The 26772-nt window shown below is 34.7% G+C and overlaps 1 protein-coding gene across 1 annotated transcript in view; it reads left to right on the forward strand.

Moving 5' to 3' along the window:
• ETFA (electron transfer flavoprotein subunit alpha) overlaps nt 1-26772 on the forward strand; it is a 71914-nt gene that overhangs the window by 20285 nt on the left and 24857 nt on the right. The window contains exons 5-9 of the mRNA XM_079128924.1: nt 3591-3690; nt 4879-4989; nt 5702-5803; nt 6976-7044; nt 12979-13061. Coding sequence (XP_078985050.1) covers nt 3591-3690; nt 4879-4989; nt 5702-5803; nt 6976-7044; nt 12979-13061 — 465 coding nt within the window. The remainder of the gene's footprint in view (nt 1-3590; nt 3691-4878; nt 4990-5701; nt 5804-6975; nt 7045-12978; nt 13062-26772) is intronic.

Below are 26772 nucleotides of genomic sequence, written 5' to 3' on the forward strand. Positions count from 1 at the left end.
AACCATCCAGGGGCACTTTACCATGAGCTGTATCTCTGACCCTTTTTATTTTTATTTTATTTATTTATTTTTTTTGGGTGCTGGGGATTGAACCCAGGACCTTGTGCTTACAAGGCAAGCACTCTACGACTGAGCTATCTCCCCAGCCCCTGACCCTTTTTATTTTGAGACAGGGTCTCTATAAATTACTTAGGGCCTTGCTAAATTGCTGAGGCTGGCCTTGAACTTGTGATCTTCCTGCCGAAGCCTCCTGAGTAACTGGGATTATAGTAGTATGCCCACACCCCCATCTTGAAAGTCCCACCTTCTTATTCCCAATTTATCCTTCCCTTTTCAGAAGTATAACTGTTAGCAATTGTATATTGTTTTAGGTCTCTTTCTGTAGATTTAAAAATTATACACGTACACATATATTTCTACTTCTAAAATGAATAACGTAGCACCAAGTATTTTGTGACTAGTAGTTTTTACTTAAGAGTATGTCTTGAAAATGTGAGCTCATAATGTGTATTTTTTTTTTTTATGGCTATATAACATTCCCTGTTTAACCAAGGACAGTTATATTTTTTCTGATCCTTCGTATTACAATCTTTGCTGCAAGGAAGCATTCTTTGTACAATTATCTTTGAATATATGCACTGGTATTTATTTAGAGTAGAGTTCTAGAAGTGAAATAAGTAGGTTAAGGGCTGTGTATTTTAAAGTTTTTTAATGTACATTATTAAATTGCCAAAACTTGCTGTTACACATTTTAACACTTCACCTGACCTTGATGGGTGAAAAGATCCATGTGGACCATTCTACCTCTGAGAATTGTTTCTATGTTGGAAGATTTTATAAGTCTTGATTTTTCTGTTATGACAGTTTACCTTCAAAATAGACCAAGAAAGGGTGTTTGCTATGTCTTTTTAAAAATTTTTTTTTAGTTGTTGATGGATTTTTATCTTATTTATTTATTTATATGTGGTACTGAGAATCGAACCCAGTGCCTCACATGTGCTAGGCAAGCACTCTACCACTCAGCCATAACCCCAGCCCCATTTGTTATGTCTTATTAGCTAGCTTTTAGTATTCTGGCTTTGACTACTGTGTTGTGACAAATGGGAGTTTTGAGAATAAGGTTCACATAATAGAAGCTGATACCGCAGCCGGTGAATGGGCTTGGAAAGAGAAAAGAGTCCATCAGAAGAAGCAAAATAGATCTGTGATGAAATACTTGAGAAAATCAAGTAAAAGGAGGAATGATTTTTTTTTGGCTCATAGTGTCAGAGATTTCAGTTCATGGTTGTTGGCTCTGTCCCTTTGTGCCTTCCATGAGGATAAACATTTTGGTGGGGAGCACACTGTGGGACAGAACTGCTTACCTCATGCCAGCTGGGAAAGAAAAAGAGAAAGAAGGACACCCTGAATAATTTTCCTTTTAAAGTTTCTCCCATCTCAAAAGAGCACCACAGGCTGATGACTAAGTCTTTAGCACATGGCCTTTGGTGGACATTTAAGATCAAAACCATAACACTAAATATGGCTTTACAGTAATACATTTTATATTGGTATGCTAGAATTTTTAAGATCTCATTTTTTTGTTGTTGTTTATGTAAAGAATGTTTTTTTCTTTTTCTTCTTGGAAGCCATGTGGTCAAACCTACACTATCAGGCTCAGGAGGATGAGGCAGGAGGATCATGGGTTCAAAGTGAGCCTCAGTAAAAATGAGGCCCTAAGCAACTCAGTGAGACCCTGTCTCTAAATAAAATACAAAATAGGACTGGGGGTGTGACTCAGTGGCCAAGTGCCCCTGAGTTCCAATCCTTGGTACAAAATAAAACAAAACAAAACAACAACAACCATCACCCAGAAAAATTAATGTACTTTTTTTTTTTTTTTTTCTAAGAGAGAGTTTTATCTGTGTTCCATTCACTGTCAGGAATTTAGATAGAAGACAGACCTAGAAAAACATGCCTTTAAGCACCAAGATAATTTTTTTAAACAAAGAATAATGAAAGTACAAAAGATATTGCATTTCAATCTATTACAAAAGTTCTAAAACTTTAAAAGATGTACAGTCTACATAACAAAATTTATAAGAGAATAAGAGAATCTACTTGGCCAGATAATAATATTCCAGTAGTAATTTTTGGACAGTTAAAGAAGGTGATTGCTTACTGAAGCAAGCTTTACATACTGACATATCTGGGTTTGTTTTAAAAGTAGGTGTCTTCTAAAACCTTGTATTTGACCAAATTAGAACTATATTTAATGGCACTTTGTTTTCCCAAACTCTTTTTCTGTCAAATCTTAAATTTTTCTCATTGTGGTTTTACAAATAAAGATACTTTTCAATAGCTCTTTTTTCACAGTTGTAAGAAAGTCACTATATAATATAGGTAATGAGAAAATGGAAATTAGAAAACATCTCATGTTGATAAAATAGCAGGAGGGAAATTAACTCAGACTCTCAGATAACTCTTGTTCTCATCAGTTTATAGAGAACCACTTAGTAGATATGGGACGAAGGCACAAGCCCCGTAAATCTAGTTGAGGGTAATATAACTTGGATATTAAAAATTACTTTAAAACAAAATATGTGTTGGTGTCACTTAATATAGTGTAGTTACAAGTGCATGTGAGAGGAAGCAGAGTAAAGGAATAATTACAGGACAGTACTGGGAAAATTGTTAGCAGGGAGGAACTTAAATGATGATGTTGAGATTATGCCCACTTGATGCAGTGTTATACCAAGTTCAGGAGTAAGGACTGAGGTATTTGTGGAAATCAGTGTATAATTCAGCTTTTCGATTAGTATAATCAAATGGCAACATTTCACTTTTTTAAAAATCACATTACACAAAAGAACCTTGAATTCAGAAAGTACTGGATTCAGTCTGCACCAACAGACTTCTAGAGCTTTAGAGTCCTAGAACTTTAAAGTAGAAGTGTAGAGATTCTTTTCCCTCATCATGAGATGAAGACACTGAGAGATCATGGAGAGATCAAGACTTTACCAAGGATCCTGGCCAGTGAGAGAAAAGTTAGTGCATGTATCAATTCCAGAGATGATATGCACATATACTTTGGTTTTGTTGCTCTTTTTTTTTATATATAATACATAGGCTACTTGCTGTTCAGGTTAATTTTGATCTTTTTATGCAATGATAATTTCAATGAAAGATGAAATGTCTGCTGAAATATTTTCTCTCATATTCATTAGTAAATATATCCAAGTATAATCTTTTCTAGTATTTGAGAATTTTTCTTTTCTAAATTTTTCTATCTTATCTAAATTCGGTGATCCATAATTGTCACACTTTGATATTTACTTAAGCAAATACTCATAATTTAACCTACTGAATTAAGGTGCCTTACTGTTGCAAAATGCATCCAACTCCAGTTAGATTAATGGTAGGCAGTCACTTGATTTCGCCTTCCCCAAAATCTGTGCCTGACGATGTAGTATATACAAAGATGCATATAAAATATGAAATATTTGAATTAAAATTTCTACTGAATATACGTTTGGAAGATGTCATTGCTTACAGTTTCTAGCCATCTACCAGTATGTATATATGTGACTCACAGCTCATTTTCCTTTTAGAACCTTCTGCCCAGAATAGCAGCCAAACTTGATGTTGCCCCAATTTCTGACATCATTGCAATCAAGTCACCTGACACATTTGTGAGAACTATTTATGCAGGTGAGTTCCCAAGGAAGATAATTAACCGACATGCTAAATTTTATTTTAAAAATATAAATAAATCTTGAAGGGTTCTAAAGCCATACCATTGCTTTAAATGGATCATCTTAAAGGTTTCTAAGAAAAATTGTAGTCTAGCATTGCTGCTGGCCCATGACATGGCATTTTCTCTGATAAATCCCAGTGCTTTCCTGCCTGGCCATTCAATATGCAGAATGAGATTTTTTTCCACTAGTTAATAAGAATTAGATTCAATTTATTTTATAAGTGACAACTGGGAAAGCAAAACTTTTTTTTTAATAGCATTCTCAATCTTCTTTGCTTTTCCTACTCCATTTCCATGTACATTAAGAAGTTCATTTCAATGTCTCTTTAGTTGATTGATCTTTTACTAAGCACACTGGTCTCTAGCGAGGTTGGAGAAGGCAGTGAACTCTTGTTCCATCTGATTAAAGTTGTATGTTTCTGTATAAATGGTCAATTCTCAAATCAGACCTTTCATCTTCAGTAATATTTGAGGGGAAATATTTGATCATAGTTTAGGTCACATGTAATGTTATTGCTAATCCATAAGAAATGCCTTAAGTCCTTTTAAAATCTTGGCCCATCTGAACTTGTTTTTTATGTCCTAAAGTGTTTTTCATATATATCCTCCTTTAGCCGGCATAGTAGCCACAATCTCATTAAAAGTTGTTGCAGCTCATATTTTAAAGTTTCTGATTGTGTTGTTTAAGAGAAAGAAGCTTTGTTCAATATTCCTTTTTGTTCACATTCTTGGTGTGGCCATTCCAGTTTTCCAATTGCTTGCTTTCAGGCGTGTCAGCGCCTGTCCTGTTTTTAAAGACATTAGGGGTTGTACAGATATCCACTGGTATGTTTTTTCACTCTTTTTTCAGGTAGGGTCTCACTAAGTAGCTGAGGGCCTCACTAAGTTACTGAGGCTGGTCTTGAACTTGCAATCCTCATGCCTCAGCCTCCTGAGTCACTGGGATTACAGACATGCACCAACATGCCCAGCTATTTCTTCACTCTTATAATCCTCTTTTTCCTGTACTTAGTAGAGGTAGAAAGCAACTGGTCTGTGTATATCTATTGCCTTTTCTTTGTGAAGTGAATTCTGAACCTGGAAGGAATATTTGTGTTTTATCTTTTGTGGTTGCTTTTAAAAAAATAAATTGAATATTTCAGGAAATGCTTTATGTACAGTGAAGTGTGATGAGAAAGTGAAGGTGTTTTCTGTCCGAGGAACATCTTTTGAAGCTGCAGCAACAAGTGGAGGTAGTGCCAGTTCAGAAAAGGGTGAGTTTTGTTTTTTGTTTTTTTGTTTCTCCTCAGCTCTGGGAATTTAATCAAGGCATTCTACCACTGAACTACATTTCCACCTTTTTACTTTGTTTTGTTTTGTCCTCTTGTTTTTTAGTTCATAGATTCCATTGGAATAAGAGATGACTTCTGGTTAAATTGCTAATGCAGAGTATTTGAAAGTTATCTAAATGATATTCCCAAGGTCATATAAAAATAAGAAACAGGTCTTTTTCATATCATGTTTGTTACAAAGATAGTTGCTTTGATAGATGAAGAGAGTGAGAGAGAAGGTCCATTAAGATTAATCTGTTACATTGATGTTAGGGCTTTTTACTTTCTTTTCACTGTTTCTAATTATAATATTTGAATAATTCAATGTAATAGAATAATGTAATAATGGCAAATATATAGAGGGGGTTGCATTTTATTATAGATAGCATCTTATTTGAACCCCATAGAGAGATTTTCTGTTTTTTATAGATTAACTCAGAGAATTAAATGACTTCTCTTATAGCTAATAAGGCAAAGTCTGGAATCTTGTCCCAAGACTTTTCATAATCAAATAGAATGAAATTAAGAGCACAGAAAATTCATAGTAATTAATACACTTATATTTCATGGAATTATATATTTGTTTCTCTTAATAATTATTTTAGGACTTGAAATCATCATTAATTTTTTTTATCATATGTATCAATGTATGTAGCATCAAGTACTTCGCCAGTGGGAATGTCAGAGTGGCTTGACCAGAAATTAACAAAAAGTGATCGACCAGAGCTAACTGGTGCCAAAGTGGTGGTATCTGGTGGTAAGTACAATATTAATCTTAGAAGATGATTAAACTTCACAATATTTTTATTTTTTAAAGTATTTATTTTAAAACAGCAGTTTTTTTCTCTCCAGATGTAAGGAACTGGTAAAGCGCAAGTATTCCCATTTTACCAATTAGGAAAATGAAACTATGAGCTTAATACACAATTTGGATTTTCTCTTGCACATCTGTGTCACTGGCACCAGGGGGAGCATGGTGGAGTCTCACCTCTAACTTTGCCACTTAGTATTTTTGTCTTACTGATAGATTTTCATGTTATTCGCAGTGCATGAATGACTTCTGAATCAGAAAAACTGTTGGACTCTCAGTGCCATCTTGCATATAATCCCCTCCTACATTCTGCTTTCAGAAGACTTCCAGGGTAGTCTAGGTCTCTGTTAATAAAACTTTGAAAGGTTTTTCACATTTAATATCAGCACTTAATATTGCATGAGATTTGCTTCTTTTTGTATATTATGCTCCTTTTTAAAAAGACTTTTTATAGCCTAACATTTAAAAAAAATGACTACTATGATTTCGAAATCTTTCCAAATTAAACATCAAATGAATTAATTAGTCTTCCAGATTCCATTCTATTGTAAGTGACATTGAGAAGAAAAACATTAATATTTTGAAAATATATATTTGACCTATTTACTCACTAACTTATTCAGGAAATGTTTATTAAGTATCTGTTCTGTGACAGGTCTGTGGCAAATTCCTGGAGAAACAAAAATGACAAGGCAAAGTGTTCTTGTTCTCAGGGAGTTCAAAGTCTAGTGGGTGACTTCCATTCAAATAACCTCATTCAGTCACTCAGAAAATATTTATTGAATACTACATACTGAATTTTACCAAATACTTCAGATATAGCAGTAACCTAGACAGATATGGAAGCTGCAATTGACGAGTTTTCTTTCTAGTAGGAAAAAGATATTAGAGATTACTCTGTTGCTTAACTAGCTAATTATAGTTGTAATAGCATGGACTATGTTGTAGGAGAAGTAGAGTGGTATCATAGAAGTCAGAAAAGGTTTCACAGAGGACATGGTTTGTGTTACACAGCAATGGTATAATATGAAAATTTGCTCAGGTGTGTAAAAATAGCAAAATTTTTATAGAACAGAGTTGGTGTTTACTGTATTTTTTTTCATCTTTTTAAAAATGAGGTCGGGGTTTGAAGAGTGGAGAGAATTTTAAGCTGTTGTATGACTTGGCAGATCAACTACATGCTGCAGGTAAAGTTATTTTCTTTAGTAGAAAGATCTTGCCTTTTGTTGGAAACATTTTTCTTCATTATTCATTTATGTATAAGTGACTCAAAGCTACAAGGTATTTTACTTTTTGTGGTTTTCAGTTTTTTTCTCCGAAATAATTTTTCTTAGGCCTTCCAATAAAGGATAGAGCATTCAGTGAGAAGAGGGTGTCCTAGTACTTTTATTCTTACATTTGCCAAATTGTACTAGTTTATTTATTTTTCACTTTTAAAATACTGAAATGTCATCTTCAGTGCCTGATACAGATTCAGGAATGTCCTGATATTTCATCTTTTGGGTAGTCTAAAATACAAACAAATACATTTAAAGTTGTTTCAGAATTATTAATTATTTACAGAAAATATAGACTTATTGAAAGTATATTGATGAGATGGAATTTTTTTAAAAAATAAAGAAATCTAAACTATTTGATTAGTTTTAAATTATATATTAACTGTGTACTTTATTTGTCTTTCTCACATTTTAAGAATTTTGTGGCTAAATTGATAGTTTCCCTATGCTTTTCCTATATAATATATGTACCCATCAAAATAATAATTGCTTTGTTTGAATAAAGGCATAATCCTGATTTGGTATAATCAGTTTGGTATTTGAGGATGTTTATTTCATTCATTCATCATTGTATTGAACAAATATTTATTAAATGTTTGCCATAAGGGATTAAGAAGTGAATATGAGGGCTGGAGTTATGGCTCAGTGGTAGAGCACTTGCCTAACATGTGTGAAGCACTGGGTTTAATCCTCAGCTCCACATAAAAATAAATAAATAAAATAAAGATATTGTATCCATCTACAACTGAAAATGTTTTTTTTTTTTTTTTTTTTTTAAAGAAGTGAATATGTGTTGGCAAAGGCCATTTTTCTATCTACTTCAGACACTAAACACAATATATTAGTAAGTATTGTATGTCAGAGAGTGGTAGGTGCTACGAAGAAGAGTAGAAAAAGGAGAGGAGTATTGGAGAGGGAAGATGGTACTTTAACATAAACTGGTCAGAGTGCCTAATGAGAAGACATCTGAACAAAGGTTTGAAGGACGTGAGGAAGGAAGCCATGAGCACCTCTGAGGGACAGTGTTTAGGCAAAGGACTTAAAAACCCGTTTAAGGCAGGAAGCATCTGGCCTGTTTGGTGAGTAGCAAGGAGCCCAGAGTTGGAATTTAAAGTGCAAAAGAGAAAGTAGTAGGATATAAGATTGGGAGGTAATACTGGGACCAGATTACATAGGGCTTGCAGGCCATCGTAAGGAGGTTGTTTTTCTCTGAATAAAATGGGGAACTATTGGAAGGTTTGAGTAGAAGAGTGACATGATCAAATACATCTTTAAGAGATCAGTTCAGGTGCAATTTTTACAATAAGGTGAAGAGGGATGAGTGTAATAACTGGGAGATCAAATTAGGAGGTGAGAGGTACTGTTAGAATACTGGACCAGAATAGTAGTGGTAGATGTGAGGAAAAATAGCTTGTTGGGGAATATATATTTGAAAGTAGAGCCATCAGGGTTTCCTAACAGATCAGATTTGGATTATGAGAGAAAGTGTTTGTCCTGGAAGTTGACAGGTTATGGTTAGTTGCCATTAGCTGAGATGGGGAAGACCACATGTGAAACAGTTTCCAGAGAGAGATCATGAGTTCAGTTTTGTGCATATCAAATTTTGAGATGTCTAAGACAGACATGTAGAGATATCAGTTAATCAGTTGGTATAGGAATGTGGAGTTCATTGGAAAAATTGGGGCTGGTGTTATAAATTTCGAAATTGGTGTCATTTTGATGGTATTTAAAGTCACTAGATTGGATAAAATCAAGAGAGTGGATATAGATTAAGAAAACAAAAAGACATTCCCAGAACTAGGCCATAGACACTGTAAGATTAAGAGCTAAGGAAGGAGAGGAGAAAGAAAGCCAAAAGTGGAGTGGTAAGACTGGAAAACCAGGAGGGAGATCATGTTTTGGAACCCAAGTAGAGTGTTTCATTGAGGGAAAGAGTGATCAACTATGTCAGATGCTGCTAACAGGTCAAGGAAGATAAGGACTGAAAAGCGACTATTGCATTTAACCATCAGAGCTCGAGTGCTCTGAGCAGTTTCAATAGAAGAGTTGGGGCAACACCTGATTAGAGTGAGTCTAAAAGAATGGTCCTAGGTAGTGGTAGTGACTATAGTCACTTTATGAGAATCTGTTGAGCAGCGTGCTTTTCTCTGTGTTACATTTTAATAAAAAAGGTTTTTAGAAATAGAATGCAAAGATGGAATTGGAGACAGTACAGACACCTCTTTAGAGGGATTTTGCTCTGCAGAGGAGCAGAGAAATGAACAATAACTAGAGAGGAGTGGGACCAACAGAAAGACTTTTAAAAGGTGTGATATTAGTGTGCTTGTATGCTGATGGGAAACCTTGAGTAGAGGGGGGACATTGACTGCATTAGAGATGGGGAAAAATTGCTGGAGCAGTGTCCTTGAGTAGACAAGAGAGGAAGTGGACACAGCCACAGGTGGTGGGTAGATATGTTATTGGAGCACCGGGAAATTCTCTTTGACTGTTTTATTTTTTCAATGAATAGGAAGCAAAGTAGTCAGCTGAGTGAGGATGTTAAAGAGGCATAGGAAGTTTGAAAAGGGACAAAAAGATACAAAATTATAGCTTAGAAAGGAATGAGGTAATGAACAGACTAGAGGAATTTAATGTGAAGCATTAAGGCCTATTGGAGTACAACCCAGTTAACGTGGTTGGGTATTTGGGTGTTTTCTCCATTTATGTGAACTCTAGGAAAGTTATTTAAAAAGTGGATAGATTTCTTAGACATGGAGCTTTTTCCAAGTGCGATGATGTAGGGGAAGGCAAAGAAGTTGAAGGAACGTGCACAGGAGACTTTAGAATGATTGACTATGAAATTTATGGTGGGTAAAGTAAGAAGAGAGAACATGGCAGGAGAGAATGGCAGTGACTAGACCTGTAGTGAGGTCAGAGGATGTTGGAGTTGAGGACTATAAAGAGTCAGCTAGAAGGAGGAGGCCAGACAGAGATGTTGGAGACTGAGATTAGCAAGGGTGATTGGTAATAGTTCTGGGACGTGACCATGGGTGTGACTGAGGTGGGGTGAGGACTGGACCTCTGGAGGACAGCGGTTGAAGGAATTGAGAAACCAGGATGTTCAAATCTCCAAGGATTAAGATAAGACTAAGATATAGGACTTGGTTTCCAGCCTGGCATGTAAGGAGATTGAAAGTTGCCATTCTGTCCTAACAGCAAATTAGAAGTTGAGCAAACTGAAAAGAAATGAATAATTTTTCTTAGATCCATAAGAGAAGTGAGGTCACATGGTAATCTGTTGCCTGGCTAATTGGAGAGACTGATTTAGGAATACAGAGAACCACAATTTACTAGAGTTGACACCCCAAAGCAGCAATCTCTGCAGGAACCAGAGTTGTAATCAACAAACTGCTAGTGTCGAAAACACTGGGTGATCCAGAAATGAAGGTCCCCACACTTTTGTGAATTTTACCTTCAGAACCTCTGCCAAGCCCTCACATACAGGGTACATTGTGCTTCCATTAGGGGTAAGGGAAAAGGAATCATTTGGCTATCAGGAGTATTTTTTTGTCCTTCAGTGCTGGAGATTGAACCCAGGACTTCATGCATGCTAGTCAAGTTCTCTACCACTGAGCTACACCCCAAGCCCAAAAAGGATCATTTTGAAAAATACCAGAGTATTCTGCTCTTCTTAACAAGATCTGCCCTCAGGAGAAACTAAAGATGACTTATCATGGCTTATGTTCCAATAGACTCATCATAAATTGAAAATATAATAAATAAAAAATGCATTTAAGCTGGGCCTGGTGTTGCATATATGTAATCCCTGCTATTCTGGAGACTGAGGCAGGAAATCTCAAGTTTGAAGCCAGCCTAGGCAACTTAGCAAATGAAATTCTGTCCCAAAATAAAATTTTAAAAAAGGGGTGGGGATGAGGCTCAGTAGAAGAGTGCTTGGCAGTGTGCTTGCCTAGCATGTTTGAGGTCTGAGTTCAATCCCCAGTATCAAACACCGCCCCCCCGAAAAAAAACCCAAATCTCCCTGCCCCCAACTGATAGAATTTAAGGAGAAATAGATGAATTCACTATTATTGTTGGAGACTTTAACCTTTTTTTTAGAAATGGACAGAACTAGTTGGCAGAGAATCAGTTAAGGACACAGTTGAATTCAACAATACTGTCAACCATCTGGATATAATTGATAATCTATAGATTTCATCCAACAACACACTCTTCTCAAGCTCATATTGGTCATTCACCAAGGTTACCACATTCTGAGTTGTAAATCACAGCTTAACAAATTTAACAGAATAGAGATCATACAATGTCTGTTCTTAAACTACAATGAATTTTAACTAAAAATCAATAATAAAACTAGCTGAAAAATCCCCAATACCTGAAGATTGAAGAACATACTTCTGAGTAACATAGGAGTAAATGAAATATCAAGGGAGATTTTTAAATATTTTGAATTAAGTAAAAATGAAAACATCAAAATGAGTATTTAGTAGTGCTGAAAGGGAAATTTATAGCATTGGGTGTAAATATTAGAAAGAAGATAAAAAACCATTCATCTGATCTTCTACCTTTGGAAACAAGAAAAAGAAGAGTAAAACAAATCTAAGTAGGCAGAAAAAAGTAAAAAAAATAAAAATTAGAGTATAAATTGGTGAAATTGAAATCAGGAAACCAGTAGAGAAGATCAGTGAAATCAAGACAGGTCTAGTGTTACAGAGGATGGTAATTACCCAGAAAAATTGTCATCATAAAATGAAGGGGATTGACCTATGGATTGGTAGACAACCACACAGTAGTAAGTGGGTGGTGTAATCTGATGACATGAGCTTCATGGCTGAAAACTTTTAGGGTGGAAAGAGGAAGAACTTTCTGAGAATGATAATGAGGAGTCCCACCTCTAGGCCCAGGGCTATGAAGGTGGTTGCGACAAAGCTGTCTCAGCTGGAGAGGATTGCAGGGGAGTTGGTGTCCTCAGGGAACATGTATGTTTTAGTTAGAACAGGAAAAAAATTGGGTTTTCTCATATTTGACTGAGTTCCAAAATCACAGTTGTGGGAGCCCAGAATTGAGGAGGAATGGAAGTTACTCGTAGATTTGGGAGCTTGCAAAGGGCTGTGGGGATCAGCATAGGAGTTATGAAGGATAACTAGTCTGGGGCTTCTCGAAGTGATTGTCTTAGGTAAAGGGCAGGATATGATTAGTCCTGGCTGACTCCAGAGAGATGGTGGTGAGCCTCTGAGTGATAGGGGGTAGTGAGTTATATTATCTATTGCTCCTTGTCCTGTCTAGCTGGTGATGAAGAGGCCTGAGGTTCATTCTTGCTACCTGCAGGGGAAGGAGTGATTTTACTTTAAGAACAGGTTTCCTTGTTGACTCTTGTTGAATAAGGTTAGAAAATCAGTTGAATTTTTGTTTATTTATTTGAAGGCAAGAATTGGTTAAACCTTTATCTTTTGTTATATATAACTCTTCATCTGGTCATAAGAGGTATTGATATTTTAGTGCCTTTCTTCAAAAGTTGTGAAGTTATTACTCAAAGGAGCATTGTATAGTGATATCCTATGGGATTATAATGTAGGTTTTCTGAATGCCTTTTTGGTAAAGCAAGCAAAAGAAGACAATCAAATTTAAAATCTGAAATTTGTGTGCATAAGTAGAAGGTATTTTTTTGGAAAATGCACTATTCTTTTAGTATTTAGAATTCTCAGTGACAGGGATTTTTCTCAAAAGTAAGTCCTTTATAATAGAAGTTTCTAACTTATTAATGTCTTTGTTTGCAATTGTTGAATATCTCACTAGAGATATAAATAATAAAACTTGAAAAAAAATGACCTTTCTCCCCCTTAGTTGGCGCTTCCCGTGCTGCTGTTGATGCTGGCTTTGTTCCCAATGACATGCAAGTTGGTCAGACAGGAAAAATAGTAGCACCAGTAAGTATTGCCATAAAATATGCCATGCAGAATTCTGTGGGGATAAGCACTGTATATATTTGTTGAACAATAATCTCAGTGATTTATACCTTACTAAATGTTTCCAAGCCGTTCGCCATGCCCAGAATGGATGTGTCCTTCTCACAAGGTCTGTGGGTTTCTTGGTCTCAATAAAATGTTGAGCAGTTCTTAAATCCAGGATTATTTTTCAAAATTTTCAGAACAGCAGAACATTTCATTAAATGAAGTCATATCACAACATCAACCATAAAACTTATAAATAAATAAGCATAAAGTATTATTATTATTATTACTTTTTCTGTGTATATGTATAGTGCTGGGAATTGAACCTAAGGCTTTGCGCGTGCTAGGCAAGAGCTCTACCACAGAGCTACATTCTCTGCCATTATTTTATTATTAAGTAGATTTTGTAAATTCATATTGTTTGCCTAAAAGCCTTTAGAGTAAAATCAATCAGTAAGAACAACAAACCTATTTTAATGAAACCAGAGTTTTGAAGTTGGGAGCTGTGAATGACAATTTTTGTCTTATATCTTCTTGAACACCTACTTTATTTCTACATTCTCTTTAGTAGCAAAGTTCTGATTCATATAGATAAATGATACTAGAATATTACTTCTTCAGTTAAATCTTTCCAAAACTTGAAAAGTAGGAAATTTTGGTTTCAAAATTAAATCACAAGTAACATATAATGACTGTTCACATTTCTTAGGTAAAAACAATTTTTAGCAAATGTCATTTTCAGCCAGTTTAAATATTTATTACATGAGAAAAATGTGTTTTTAATTAAAAGCAAAATGTATTTTTTATTATTTCAAAACAAGATATTAAATCATGTCCATTTAAAAAATATATCTCAGTACTCTATTCACACAGAATTTCAAAATAGCATAATTTTTAAAGGCTTGTCTTTGACGTTTGTTTTGAAGTATCTGTTTAAGTCTTTTGCCCCTTTAAAATTGGGCTGTTTATTTTTCTTATTGTCTCTTTTTAAGAGTTCTTTATAATGTGTGTACAAATTATTTGTCAAATATGTATCCTGAGTTTCTTTTGATGAGCAGAAACATTTATTTTGATAAAGTCCAATGAAGCAGTCTTTCTTCTTTTGGTTAATACGTTTTCTGTTATTCAGCTTATTTGAAGTCAGGTAAGATCTCAAAATTTAATACAGGCACTAAAACTATTCATAAATTAAATCAAAACACCGTGTGAGCTGCTTGCTTGTCATATCACATTAGTCTAGCTGTAAGAGTGGATTTATTGAGCAGATGAGCTTGAGCCTTCCATGGCATTTAATTAGGTGTGGCACACATATATTTTTTTGTGGAAATCTTGCTTGTCCAGTCTTACATAAATAGACATCTTCAGGCCTGAATAAAGAATCATCAACCCTCCTAATAAAAAATACTCCTACAAGAAATTCAGAGTTTAGGTGACAAACTTTTAGTTATTTTGACAGAAAAAGAGCTTTTGTGGTTGTTTAATAGAAAAACAGAGGGCAGGGAGTGACTAGTAGCAGCCTTTCTTTTATTGGAAATAACTCATATAACAGCTTTATTCAATATTACTTTTATGAATATAGTTATTAATTTTTTGATAAGGAAAATAAATATATTAAATGCATTGAAGACCTTAATATAAATTCTCCCCAGAGAATTCTGATTTATTAACTCTGGGGTTAGGTATGGATATGTATTTGTGTGTGTGTATCTTTTGTTTTTTAAAGCTCTAAACCTTTTTCTTTTAATTTCAAATTTACAGAAGACTTGCAAGAACAGAGCAATTTTGTCTATTTGAGATAAAGTTGTTGAGATGATGCCCAGTCATCCCTAAATATGCTGTATAGCAAAATCTACATAACCACAGTGCAGCCTTTAAAATCAGAACTTTAATAATACCATCTAACCATCAGATTCCATTCAGATTTTGCCTGTTATTTCAATTATGTCATTTATAGCAAAAGGATCTAGTTCAGAACCACACATTACATATCTTTGTCATGTGCCCTTCAATCTCTGTTCCTCATTCTTTTGATTTCATGAGAGACTTGAAGATTATATATCTTCCTTATGGAGTATCTCTTCAAATCTTTTGCCTTTATTAATAGAATTACTTGTTTTATTATTGAGTTGTAAAGGTTCTTAACTATATTCTGATGAGTTTCTTGTTAGATACACTTTTTTTCCTCTTTATTTTCTTAATATGGTGAATCAGCATTGCTTGAGTTTTTATTTGTTAAGCCTCTTTGAATTACTATGATAAACCCTAGCTGGTTGTGATATGTTCTTCTTCAATTTATTATTGGGTTTGATTTAGTAATACATTTTTAAGAATTTTTGGATCTGACTTTATCAGGATGTTCTCTGATTTTCTTTTTTTAAAAAAATGTCTTTGTGTGGTTCCTTTTTTAAATTTTTTAATTTGTTCTTTTTAGTTATACATGACAGTACAAAGTTTTTTTTTATTGTCTTTATTTTATTTATTTATTTATTTTTATGTGGTGCTGAGGATCAAATCCAGTGCCTCACAATTGCTAGGCAAGTGCTGTACTGCTGAGCTACTACCCCAGCCCAATATATATACACATGGAGTATAACTTCCCATTTTTGTGATTATACATGATGTGAAGTTACACTAGTCATGTATTTCTATGTGTGGTTTCAATATCAACATTATTCTGGCTTCATAAAAGTTTGGAAGGTGTTCCCACTGTATACTTTGGGTTTGTGTAAGCTTGGTGTTATTTTACTTATTTCTTGACTATTTGGTAAAATTAATTAGTGTAGCCATTTGAGCCTGGAATTTTCTTTGTTGGCATATTTGATAGCATACTCAGTTTCTTTCATATATTTAGGGCTATTCAAATTTTTTATTTGATTTTGCTATGGGGTATGTTTCAAGGAGTTGGTTCATTTCTTCTAAGTTCTTAAATGTGTTCAATAAAGTTGTTTATAATCCTGCTTTGTTTTCCTTTTATTGTCTTTTATTCTAGAGTGATGATCTTTCTTCACTTTTGATATTGGTAGTTTGGTTTTTTTTCCCCTCCCTTCATCATCAATCTATCCAGTTTATAAAATGTTAAAAAATAGTTGTAGTGATCCAATTTTGAAAAATAATAGCTTTTTCAAAATGTAACTCACATATCATACAATTCACCCATATAAAGTCTTTAAATTTAGTGTTTTCTTGTGTATTCAGAGTGATATACCTCCGTTTCAGATCATTTTCATTACCTCAAAAGGAAACTCCATACTTATTTTCTTCCCAACTTCCCTATTCCTGGGCGATTGCTAATCTACTTTCTGTATATATAGATTTGCATGTTGTAGGCTTTTCATGTATTTGAAGTCATAGAATATTTGGGGTTTTTTGCAACTTTTTTTCATTCAGTATGATGTTTTGAAGGTTTATCCATGTTGTAGCATTCCTTTTTATTGACAAATAGTATTTCATTGTATCATTTTATTTACCCATTCATCACTTGGTGGATATCTGTGTTGTTTACACTTCTTAACTAATATAAATAATGCTACTGTGAACATTCCTGTACACATTTTTTTTGGACATGTTTTTGTTTCCCTTATTTATATACCTGGGAGTGAAATTGATGAATCATATGGTAGCTTTATGTTTAACCTTCTGAAGAATTGCCAGTTTCTCCAGAAGAGTTATACCAACAATGAACCAACTTTCATCCTTGTTAATTTTTTTTCATTATTTACCTGTTTTCCATTTTATTGATTTTCAGTTTGTAGTTCTTCCTTATAATTTGGGTTTATGATGCTTCTAAGGTAGAATTTTATATTATTAATTTTGTATTTTTCTTGCTTTAAAATGAAAATAATAAAGCTGCCTACTTTTCTCTAAGCATCTCTTTAGCTGCATTTCCCAAGTTTTGCTGTTTTTGTTGTTCATTTCAAATTATTTTCTAATTTAGAAAAGTTTGCTTTCTAGATATTTGTAGATTTTTCCTAGATACCTTTCTATTATGGATTTCAAATTTAATTTCATTGTACTCAGAGAAAAGCTCTTATTATGTTTTAGTCTTGAAATATATTGAGACTTATTATTTTATCATTATTAGCATTATTTTAGCATTATTTTGGTGAACATGATATGTGCTCTTAAAAAGAATGTGTATTCCATGATTGTCTGGGTGATATTCTGTGAATGTTGATCAGCAGGCCAAATCTGGACTGCTACCTGTTTTTATACATGAAGTTGTGTTGGAATATATAGCCATATTCATTCATGTTTTTATTTTTGTATGGTTACCTTTGCTCTACAACATAAGAGTTAGGTAGTTATAAAAAACAGAGACAAAGAACCAGAAATATTACTGTCTAACCCTTTCCAGAAAACGTTTTCTGACTAATACTCTTTTTCTTGTATGTCCTATTGAATTTTTTGTCTAGTGCTATCATCAGTGTCTGGGAGAATGTATTAAAATCTCCAACCATGATTGTGAAATTTCTGTTATAATTTTCATCAAATTTGGAATTTTGGGAAATCATTATTCTTAAAATAGTTTTTGTACTTCAGATACACATATATTAGATCTCATGATATTGTCCCATAGCTCACAATTTCTGTTTTTTTTTTCCTCTTTCATTTCTCACCATGTTTGTTTTACATAGATTTTGTTTTTGTTTTTTCCCATAACTTCAAGCCACTAATCTTTGTTCTTGCAATGTTTGATTTGCTGTTAATTCTATCCAATATATTTTTTATCTCAGACATTGTAGTTTTTAATCTCTAGAAGTTTGATTTAGGTGTTTTTATGTCTTATACATCTCTGCCTAACATTTTCAATCTTTTCCTCTACTTCCTTGAATATTCAGAATCTAGTTATAATAATTTTTAATACCCCACTTTGCCAGTTCTCTCCTTTTTTTCGTTTTGGGATAGATGTCAGTTGGATTTTTATTATGGGTCATGTTTTACTGCATCTTTTCAGGTCTGTAAATTTTTTCTTGAATGTCAGACATTGTGAATTCTACTTTGGAGAATGCTGAATATTTTTGTATTTCTGTAAGCATTCTTGAGCTGGGTTGCAGTTGGAGTAACTTGCAACAGTTTGACCCTTTTAAATTTTGCCTTTAAGCTTCACTGTGTGCAAGCAGAGCAACTGCCTTTAATCTGTGACTAACTTTTCCCTTCTACCAAGCAAGTCCCTTGGAGTACTCTGCATAATGTTCCATGAATTATGAGGTTTTCCACTGTTTGTTGGGAATGTAAACTACTTCTGCATCTTTGTGAGCCTTTAGGGTTATTCTTTCTTTTTTGGCAGTTCTTTCCTAATACTAGTTTTTATATTAAACAGTCATTTTTATTAAACATTCATGCATTTTTAAGAAATTAAAATAGTAGAAGATATTTTTTATGTTTATCACCACATATTTATCATTTCTGGTAGTCTTGTTTAAAAAATATTTTTTAGTTATAGATAGATGCAGTACCTTTATTTATTTATTTTTATGTGGTGTTGAGGATTGAACCCAGTGCCTCACATTTGCTAGGCAAGTGTTCTGCAACTGAATTACAACCCCAGACCATCTGGTAGTCTTAATTCCATCTGAAAATTAGTTTCTTTCTTGTATCATTTCTTTCCAGTCCAAGGAACTTCCCTATTTCTTATAGTGCCAGTATGATGATAATAAATTCTGTTTTCATTAATCTGAAAATATCTTTGTTACAACTTCATTCTTTTTGGGGGGTGGGAGGTACGGGGGATTGAACTCAGGGAACTTGACCACTAAGCCACATCCCCAGCCCTATTTTGTATTTTATTTAGAGACAGGGTCTCACTGAGTTGCTTAGCGCCTCACCTTTGCTGAGGCTGGCTTTGAACTTGCAGTCCTTCTACCTCAACCTCCTGAGCCACTGGGATTACAGGTGTGCACCTTGCCCAGTTAAAACTTCATTCTTCAAAGATATTTTCCTAGACATAGACTTTCAGGTGGATTTCTCCCTATTATTTGGAGCATGTTATTCCATTATCTTCTGGTCTCTTGTTTTTTCTAATGAAAATTATATGCATTATTTTCTCTGTATAATTTTTGTTGCTTTCAAGATTTTCTTTTATCTTTCACTTTTAGAAGTTTGATTATGATGTACCTAGGGGTATGTTTCTTTTTAAGTTCTAGGTTTTCATTGCTTGTTTTTGAATTTTTATTTCTCTGCTGATATTTCTTATGTGCAAATCATTATAGGTATCTTTTCCCTTATATCCATGACCGTAATAGCTGCTTTAAAATCTGTGTATACTAATTCTGAATCTGGGTAATTTGAGGACTGATTTCTTTTGCTTGTATTTCATACTTTCTGTTTCATCATATGTATAGGACCCCTTACTTTAAGGTTTGTGTGTCATATCTATCTATATTTATTGTATTAAAATTAAAACAGAAAAATCTAAATATTTGTTAACTCATTTGAAAATAATAAAATTATTTGTAACATAAATAGCATCTGTAATGAGAATAGTATCATTTTATATTTATGGCTTGATCTGGCTTAATTCTCATTTCTGCTTCCAGTGATGCTATATATTGGTTTGAAAATATAAGGAAAATCCAGCATCACACAGGTAGATAATTGCAAAAGGGAGAAATATTTTATAGCATTTTTAGATAATCACGAATATTCTTCACTTACACTGTACCCCAACTTGATATATAGTAGTTTCCTGAAGGTTATTTGTAGTATAGAATCTGAAACCATACTCTTATATTGAAAGCCAGTGATCTTACACTTGGAATGAATCTTTTACTGTTTTGTGACTTTATCCATTGCTCATTTAGAAAATGATGGTTTACTAAGTTTTTCAGATCTTCCAAATGACATATTTTTTATTATGAAAAAGCCACTTTCATTAATATCACCACTCATCTCATCAGACCAGTCTTTGAAGCCCATAATCATGGATACAAGCTTTTTTTTTTTTTTTTTAATTCTGATTCTCACTTAAAAGCTCAGATTTTGTTCTTGAAAAGATACTTTCAGTTGTTTTCTCAGAATTGACAAGCTTATTTTATTTTCAATAAAATGTCTGCCAAAAGCACAAATGTCTACCAGTTGTTCTTTGAAGTAAAAATGGTGTTTCATGACAAAGTGGCTTACAACTCGAGCCATCATGAGTGCTCTTCCTCGAGACTGTCATTGTGCTTTGGTATGCAGCACAAGTGCTTTCTGCATATTTCACAATTTGTCACCCAGAATATTAAAGATATGAGTATGCAGAGGTCAAGATTTAATGAAATTAATAATTCTTACTGCTTCATTCATCAAGGACACTTTCAAGTGAAATGGCCTTTTTTTTTTTTTCCAGCTTAATAAGTGGCCGTGAAGACTATACTGAGGATGACTAGCCCACTTAGGTGCCACTGCCTTTATCCATGCTGAGGCCACAGCAGTCTTGCCCACCATTTTCACATCATCAGAACAAATGTCAGTGTAGTTTTTCCAGGATACACCATGAGAGTCACAGTTAAAAGCTGTTTAACATGTTGAGTATTTCAGCATCACTGTGTTTGTTACCAAGCATCCACATCATTCATGTAAAGTAATTCCTCAAGGCTGGGGATGTAGCTCTGTGGTGGAACACTTGCCTAGCATGTTTGAAGTCCTGGGTTCCATTCCCAACACTGGAAAAAAAAATTATATTCTTCAGTGGTTAGTTGGTGGTAATGCTGGATAAAGTAGAACAAGTAGAGCACCCAACCCAATCATGTCTGTAGATTTATCTGTCTGTTAGGTGGAAGTACAATCTGCAGATGATGTTAACAGGTATTTATGTTTACAGCTAACTCTTTTATTCAGCAAGTTACTGTACCTTTGGAATGTGTCAGTGACATAGTTTTTTGTTCTCATTTTTGTTAAGCAGACATACAGCAAAGTCCCCTTTCTTAATCTTTACTTATATTAATAGTTACCTTGATTAATGTTCTTTGGACAATGAAAGATTGATGATTTAAGATGCTTCAGTGACCTTTTCAAGTTTGGAAAGTTAAATAAACTGCCTTTCAACTCATCATGTCTATTTAAATAAAATCCAGTTTATTTTCCTCTCCATTCTCAATGATTGCAAAAATGGCTGTTGCTTTCCTTTTCTAAGATACAGTAAATTATTAATATCTATAAAGCTAAAAGAAATTACTCATTTTTGTTTCTTTATAATTTTACACAATCATTTTTAGAGTAGATTCCTCTATTCTAGAAGTTAGAGAAGTGTTTTCAGTTTCATCTTTTTCAGCATCTTTAGACATGGATACTGCAACTGTGGGTTGAAAAAGTGAGTTGTGTTTATTTTAGTGTAAATATTATCAAAATCTAAAATAATAGTTTTAAAGAAAGTTTTAAAATATTTTAAAGTTTAAAAAAATTTTAAGACAGCAGAGTGTGCTGCTTCTTGCATTTCTTTGCAGGCACAAGGAAATCGCTAGGATTTCAAATACTGATTTATTGAGTAATAATGAAATTTGTAGGATTTACATCAGTTACGACTCTTAAGTGCACAAATTGCTACATCCTACTGACAGCAAACTGAGTTAATCTCTTAGCACACATATATTTATACCTAAAGTGTCCTACCTTAAAAATTTTTAGGAAACATAAAAATATGATGCAACCGAACACAGTGGCACACGCCTATAATCTCAGTGATTTGGGAGGCTGAAGCAAGAGGATCTGGAATTCAAAGCCAGCCTCAGCAAAAGTGAGGTATTAAGCAACTCAGTGAGACACCCTGTCTCTAAATAAAATACAGAATAAGGCTATGGATGTGGCTCAGTGGTTGAGTTCTCAAGTTTAATTCCCAGTACCCCTTCCCCCCAAAAAAAACACAAAATAAAACAAACAAACAAAACCCAAATGCATACATTCTGTTAGCTATCAGAGTGGTGAATTCCTCAAGTCAAGTAGCCTCCAAAAAACTCCATATATACTGTGGGAAAGAGAGAGAAAAAAGGGCATATATGTGTTACTATGAAAACAGTTGGAGACCTCCTAGAGATCTTGGGGCTCACCAGACTATCTAGACCATCTTTTTAGAATTACTAGCTAACACTTTAGGGTTAAATTGTAGAGATATTTAATAATGTGTTGTAGAACTTATAGATTATAATTTTATTGAGGATATTAATTTTTTCCTTTAGTGGACAGGTAATGGGGCCGAACTCAAATTCCAAATTCTGTCTCCTTTGTTCAGTTATTTTAGTTCTAATAGGTGGCTTAGAGTCCACCTCAAATATGCTTAATGCAAGGGAAAGCCAGAGTTTTGAGTGGAGTTGATATGCAACTTTTGGAACTTTTCCCTCACTTCCAACTGAAGTAGCTCCCACAAATACTGTCTTCTGTGTGTTTTCCTCAACTAGTAGGATCATAGATTTTTACCTGAAGTGCCTGCTCTCTGAGTGGGCTTTTATCCCTGTGGAGTATGCAGATGCCCCAACTGAAAAGAGGAGCGCTGCTGGACTCAGCAGTACACCTCCCTCCCGTACAGAGTTCTGACTCTTCAAATGCTGCCTATCTGGGTGGATCTCCAGTGTACCTAAGCAGTTGCTATCTATATCTTAACTAGGTTTTATAGTTGTTTTAGCAGGAGGGTAACTCTGATATGAGCTATTCCCTCAGGTCCATTCACAGGAGTCCTGAGCCCTAGAATTGAATGCATTACTTCCCATGTACTCTGACTAGTAGAGCTGTATTATTATCTCCCTGAATAATATCTTAATTAATGCTACTTAATGTTACATTAGGGTTTGGCAGCCATATTCCGTGATTGGCAAGATTTACACTCATGTACATCCAAAAATCTCTCTGCATTTGAAATGCCTGCTAATAAACCACATCTCCCTCATCTAGTACTAATGCAGTGTTTCTTTGTTATTAAAGCTGAACACAGTGCTTTCATTTATTCATATTTAATTTGGGTCTGTTTTTCCTATCATTGAAGTCTTTTGAATTTTTTTTTCCCCCATATTTGGGATTAAACCTGGGGCCCTTTACCACTGAGCAACTTCCCCAGCTCCCCATCTCTTTTGTTAGAGACAGCGGATCACTAAGTTGCCTAGGATGGTTTTGAATTTGTCGATTTCCTGTATCAGGCTGCCAAGTCCCTGATATTACAGGTGTGTACTGCTGTGCCGGACTGCCTTTTGAATCTTGTGAAACTTGATTTCTTTTTCCATTCACTTTCAACTTTGTTTTGAGAAGATCCTGTGTTTTGTTGCTGTTTTGTAATAACTTTGGAAAATATCACCAGTGTTCTGATTCTAAGTAGTAAATAGTTCTCTACTTCAAGTAAGGGAGCACATAAAATCAGATTTATTATCCTCACAAAATAATAATTTAATTTCATTATCAATTATCTGAGAAAATATATAATATCCAAAAGATACTATGATTTTAGACTTTTTTGGGGGGATACTGGAGTTTAACTTAGGAGCACACAACCAGTAAGCCACATCCCCAGCCCTATTTGATATTTTATTTAGAGACAGGGTCTCAATGAGTTGTTTAGTGCCTCACTTTTGCTCAGACTGGCTTTGAACTTGAGATCTTCCTGCCTCAGCCTTCTGGGCCCCTGGGATTACAGGCGTGCACCACCCTACTGGGCTGATTTTAGACTTTTAAATGCTTTGTCATTCACAATAGTTTACACATATGAAAGATTATTGGACACATATGTATGGAGCAGTTCTTAGTATCCTTATGGATTCATGCTACCTCTAATAATTCAGCTCTAGTAATTGGAATCTGCTATTTAATCTGTATCTTATTATTATAAAAATATTCTATTTATTTTTTCATTTAACTTTTTATTCAGAAATAACTTCAAGCCTGGCACAGTGGCACATGCCTGTAATCCTAGTGACTCAGGAGGCAGAGACAGGAGGATTGAAAGTTCAAATCCAACCTCAGCAACTTAGCAAGACCCTGTCTCAAAATGAAAAAATAGAAAGTACTGGGGATGTGGCTCAGTGGGTTCAATTCCCAGCACCAAAAAAAAAAAAAAAAAAGAACTTCAAACTAAAAATAAATAAATAAATAAACGGAATTACAAATAATACAGTATATGTGTGTGGGTGGGTGTACATATATGCGTAAACATTTACTTTTTCCTGAACTGTTTGACAGTAAGTAACACTGTGGCCCTTTACCCCTAAATACCTCAGTGTATATTTCCTAAGAATAGAAATATTCTCTTATACAGCCACAATAGTTATATTTTACATGCTGGTTTTGTCAGTTCATATTGTAATTTTATTTTTTCATATTTTATATTCCATTTTTATCCATTAGCCTGATAAGATTAGTTATGGTACCCCCACCCCCAGTACAGACCACTTTAGAGTCAAATTTTGAATGTTGTCATATCTCTGCCCTTTAGTTTCTTGTGAGGGGATGAGCTCAGTTCCAGTTTAGCCTGTCTTTAGAAGACCCTCTACACCTAGACCTCCAAAGTTTCCCAGTGTCCCTGCCCTCTTCCCTACTCCTTTACTTATGATAGCCAGATTCTGCCTTAGGTGGCTGACAGTTTGAATGGTCTTGAGAAAGGTTAGGTAAAGATGTACTGAAACTAGGTGAGAGTTTTTTTTTTTTGTTTTGTTTTGTTTGTATCGGAGACTAAACCCAGGGATACTTAACTACTGAGTCACATCCCCAGCCCATTTTTATTTTTTATGTTGAGACAGGGTCTTGCTAAGTTGCTTAGGACCTCACTAAGTTGCTGAGGCTGGTTTGAACTTGTGATCCTCCTGCCTCAGCCTCCCAAGCTTCTGGAATTACAGGTGTGCACCACTGTGCCCAGTTTAGAGGAGATATTTTAAATAAAATCTATGTGGTCCTGTCCATTTGCTAGATGTGGGCTGCAAATTTGGCATTGGGTTTTCTAGAAGGCAATTTATATTGGGAAACAAGATCAGTGCCCTGATTAATAGTATCCCAAAGGTAAAAACAAAATTGCACGTGGGAAGTATCATTTGGACTGGTATCAAGATCAGAGAGCTATGTATCCCTTGAGTCCTTATGAAGAGGACACTATTGATTGACATCCTCAACAATACCTTTACTATAAATAGGATAGTAGTTTCATAGAACTGTTTTATAATGTCTCTGACTATGGGCCAATTGCCTAATATTAAGTGCATTTTCATGAGGGGCAAAAATTTTTTTGTGTGTGTGTCTTCTGTTTAGGCTTATGCCAGGGCAAAGTTGCAGACTGTAAATTTAATTGTAGGATCCTTCTTCAGATGAAATTTTATCAGGAAGAAGTGAGGTTGGAGCCAGGTGCGGTGGCACATGCCTATAATCACAGCAGTTTGGGAGGCTGAGGCAGGAGGATTGTGAGTTCAAAGCCAGCCTCAGCAACAATGAGGTGCTGGCCAACTCAATGAGACCCTGTCTCTAAATAAAATACAAAATAGGGCTGGGGATGTAGCTCAGTGGTTGAGTGTCCCTGAGTCCACCAGTTGCTCCCCCAATCCAGAAAAGAAGTGAGGTTGGGTGGTGTATATAGTATGCTACTGTCTCAGCTCTTTCTCCCTTTCTCATTTTTCTGAGGGAGTCTCAGCAGAATGACTAGAGTATAGAGGACATTATAAAGAACACTTGTCGAGAAAAAAATTGATGGATTACATAGCCTCGGGTAGTTCTGCATAAATATATCTACCTGAACTGACTTTTGGTTTTGTCCTTTAATATTTCAACTACATTATCTTAAATGGTCACCAAATTTTTAAAACCCTTATTTATTATCATTCTCTTTTTCTCAGACATTGACCTTTTCTTCTATTTCACAAGCAAATTTACTGTACTTTCTTCAAAAGCAGAAATGATACAAAACAAAAACCCAGGCTATCCACGTATTTTAATGACACGATCCTTTCCTTGTTTAATGCTGGTCTCTCCGCTTGTCTTCTGGAGCTGTCATTTCCTGCCTTCTTTGGGATGGTTCCCCACTAGTTACCAGCTTCCTCTGAGCTCAGTGTCTCTTCTCTACTGGCTTCTCTTCTGTAACCTCAGAAGGAGAACCCTCGTCTACCTGGCAGTCTCTTTTCCTCTCTAGCTATCACCCCTTTTATTTCTTTTGCCGGGCTCAGCTTGGAAAAGTAGTTTACATTTGCTATATTCACTTTATTTCCCATCCTCTTCATTGAAATTTTTAAATTTATATAAATATGTAAAATCATGTAGAATAAAACCATAAACATTTATGTTTCTAACACCCAAGTTTAAGAAGCAATATTATAGTTGAAAGCTCAGGTCTTCTTCTTGAATGCTTACCCTTCCCTACCCTCAACAGTTACCAGTACCCTATACATGATGATGATTATTCCACTACATTTAGTTTTAACTTTTACTATGTTTCTACAGACGACTATGAAGCTGAGCTTTCCATCTTGAATACTGTGGACGATAGTGGGCCAGATGTTGATTCTCTCAGCCTTCACAACAGCACACCAGCCTTATTTCTCTGCCACAATGTACCATACAGGTGCTGTTTTCTGTGTGCTAGGATGAAAAAAAATTGGGGAGCATTAAAAACCTTACATCAGTAGCATACTATATGTTTTGTTTTCTCTTATTTTAGCAAATTCTGTGTGAGATTCACCTGTTAATTCAGGCAGCTTTTTTTTCACTTGTGTTTCATTCATGTCTAGTATTCCATTATATTAATATATCACAT

Source organism: Sciurus vulgaris (genome assembly GCF_902686455.1).
Source record: "Sciurus vulgaris genome assembly, chromosome: 2".
Lineage (NCBI taxonomy): Eukaryota > Metazoa > Chordata > Mammalia > Rodentia > Sciuridae > Sciurus > Sciurus vulgaris.